Here is a 1,602-nt window from a genome sequence, read left to right on the forward strand (position 1 = left end):
CTTATTCCTGCCGACTCTACTTGATGAAGGCATAGCCCTTGGCCTTGGTCGTGCGGCGGCCCAACCAAAAGCCCAGACCCACGCTCAGCGCGGCCGCCGTAACCACGCCCAACACGAACGCTCCCGTCCCTGCAGCGTTCTCGGGGCCATAGTACCCCACCTCTTTCAGCCACCAACTCGGATACCCCATCGCTGTCACGCGCATCGTTTCAGCCGCAAAGTCGGAAAAGATCGACCCGTCGTGGAACCTCGTCACGACGTCCAGGAACAGCGCGTAGAACGCGTCGTGGGCCGCCTTGGCAAACTTGTCGCTGCTCGCGGTCAGGTGGGCGACCATGGCCGCTTCGCCGTCGGTCGCCAAGATCGACACGGCCTTGGCTTGGACGTCGGCTTGAGCTACGTTGGGACAGAGATCACGTCGACGGCTTCAACGATCAGGTCGCACCGGTGGCAGCCTGCTTCTCGACAGCGAGCTGTACCGCCGAGACCGCTGGCATCGCGTGTTTGTAGTAGTGTCCGGCGTAGTTGCCGATGAGGGCGTTGAGCCAGAAAGACACGTTAAAGTCGAAGCGGAGGAGGGTGCCGTGGTTGGTCAAAGCGGGGACCTCGCTCACTTTGGTGTAGATCGGCATGTAGGACGTGGCGTGGGGCGCGTATGGGCCAAACCTATCAAGGTCAGACCAAGCTCGGCTGCGAGACGATTCTTACCAAAGGAGACCCAGGTTGGAGTTGTTGGGGTTGGCTACAGTCACGTACGAGTACGACGTCCGGTACAGCGAGATGGCTCGCTCAAAGAATCCACCCTTCCCTCGTGTCCCCGGCGCAAACGCATTCTCGCCCACGGCTACACACACACTCAAGTCAGCTCCATCGCGACCGAGCGCATGCAAGACGTGCAGTAGCGGTCAGGATTGCCGTAAGGGCCAGACTCGCGGCCTTGCGTCAAGTCGAACGTAGTGTTCTCGTAGTGATCGCGCTGGAATCGCATGATGTCGGACGGATCCAGGAGCCCCGCCGTCTGCCGACACATGCTAGTGATTCCCTCGACCACGACCGAGAAGCGATGACTACCTCGACAGAGAATGGATACGTTGTGCCGAATGGATCCGTGTACGGACTCAAGTTCAAGCCAGGGTTCGCCAACGTAAACACGCGCCACTGGCGGCGCGTCGAGTAGTAGTACGACTCGCCCTCTCGGCGGTGGGCGTACACGGCCGTGAAATCGAACTCGGCCTTGCCGTCCCAAAAGTTATTGCGCTTGGCCACGTCGTACAAGTTTTTCGAGCCAAGGAAGTTGGCTGTGTCGGTCAGGTTGACTTGATGGATGATGAATTGGTTGCCGATCGCGACGATGTGCGTGTCGGGCACACGCTGCGCGACCCACACCGCGGACGCCCCCGTGTCGTCCGGCAAGATGTGGAACACCCACCCTTCCTTCGTATCCGTGACAGTCAGCGCCTCGCCCGCTTCGACGTACACGCCGTCGCCTTCCCACTCGGCGCCGTAGTAGCCGTATTGCACGGCCAAGTCGCCCATGAGTTGAATCGCTTCTCGCGCTGTCTTGGTGCGCTCGAACGCGACACGAGCGAGCTCCGTGATGTC

At 60.6% G+C, this 1,602-nt stretch overlaps 1 protein-coding gene across 1 annotated transcript; it reads right to left on the reverse strand.

Annotated features, from left to right (window-relative positions):
* Positions 1 to 16: 16 nt before the first annotated feature.
* Positions 17 to 1,536, reverse strand: H310_08992 (hypothetical protein; the record flags this gene model as incomplete). Its single annotated transcript, XM_008874933.1, has 5 exons — positions 17 to 396; positions 446 to 666; positions 709 to 833; positions 878 to 1,018; positions 1,072 to 1,536. The coding sequence occupies 5 exons, from the start codon at positions 1,534 to 1,536 to the stop codon at positions 17 to 19; spliced, it is 1,332 nt and encodes a 443-aa protein (XP_008873155.1).
* Positions 1,537 to 1,602: the final 66 nt, after the last annotated feature.

This window comes from Aphanomyces invadans (genome assembly GCF_000520115.1).
Source record: "Aphanomyces invadans strain NJM9701 unplaced genomic scaffold supercont1.19, whole genome shotgun sequence".
Classification (NCBI taxonomy): Eukaryota; Oomycota; class Saprolegniomycetes; order Saprolegniales; family Verrucalvaceae; genus Aphanomyces; species Aphanomyces invadans.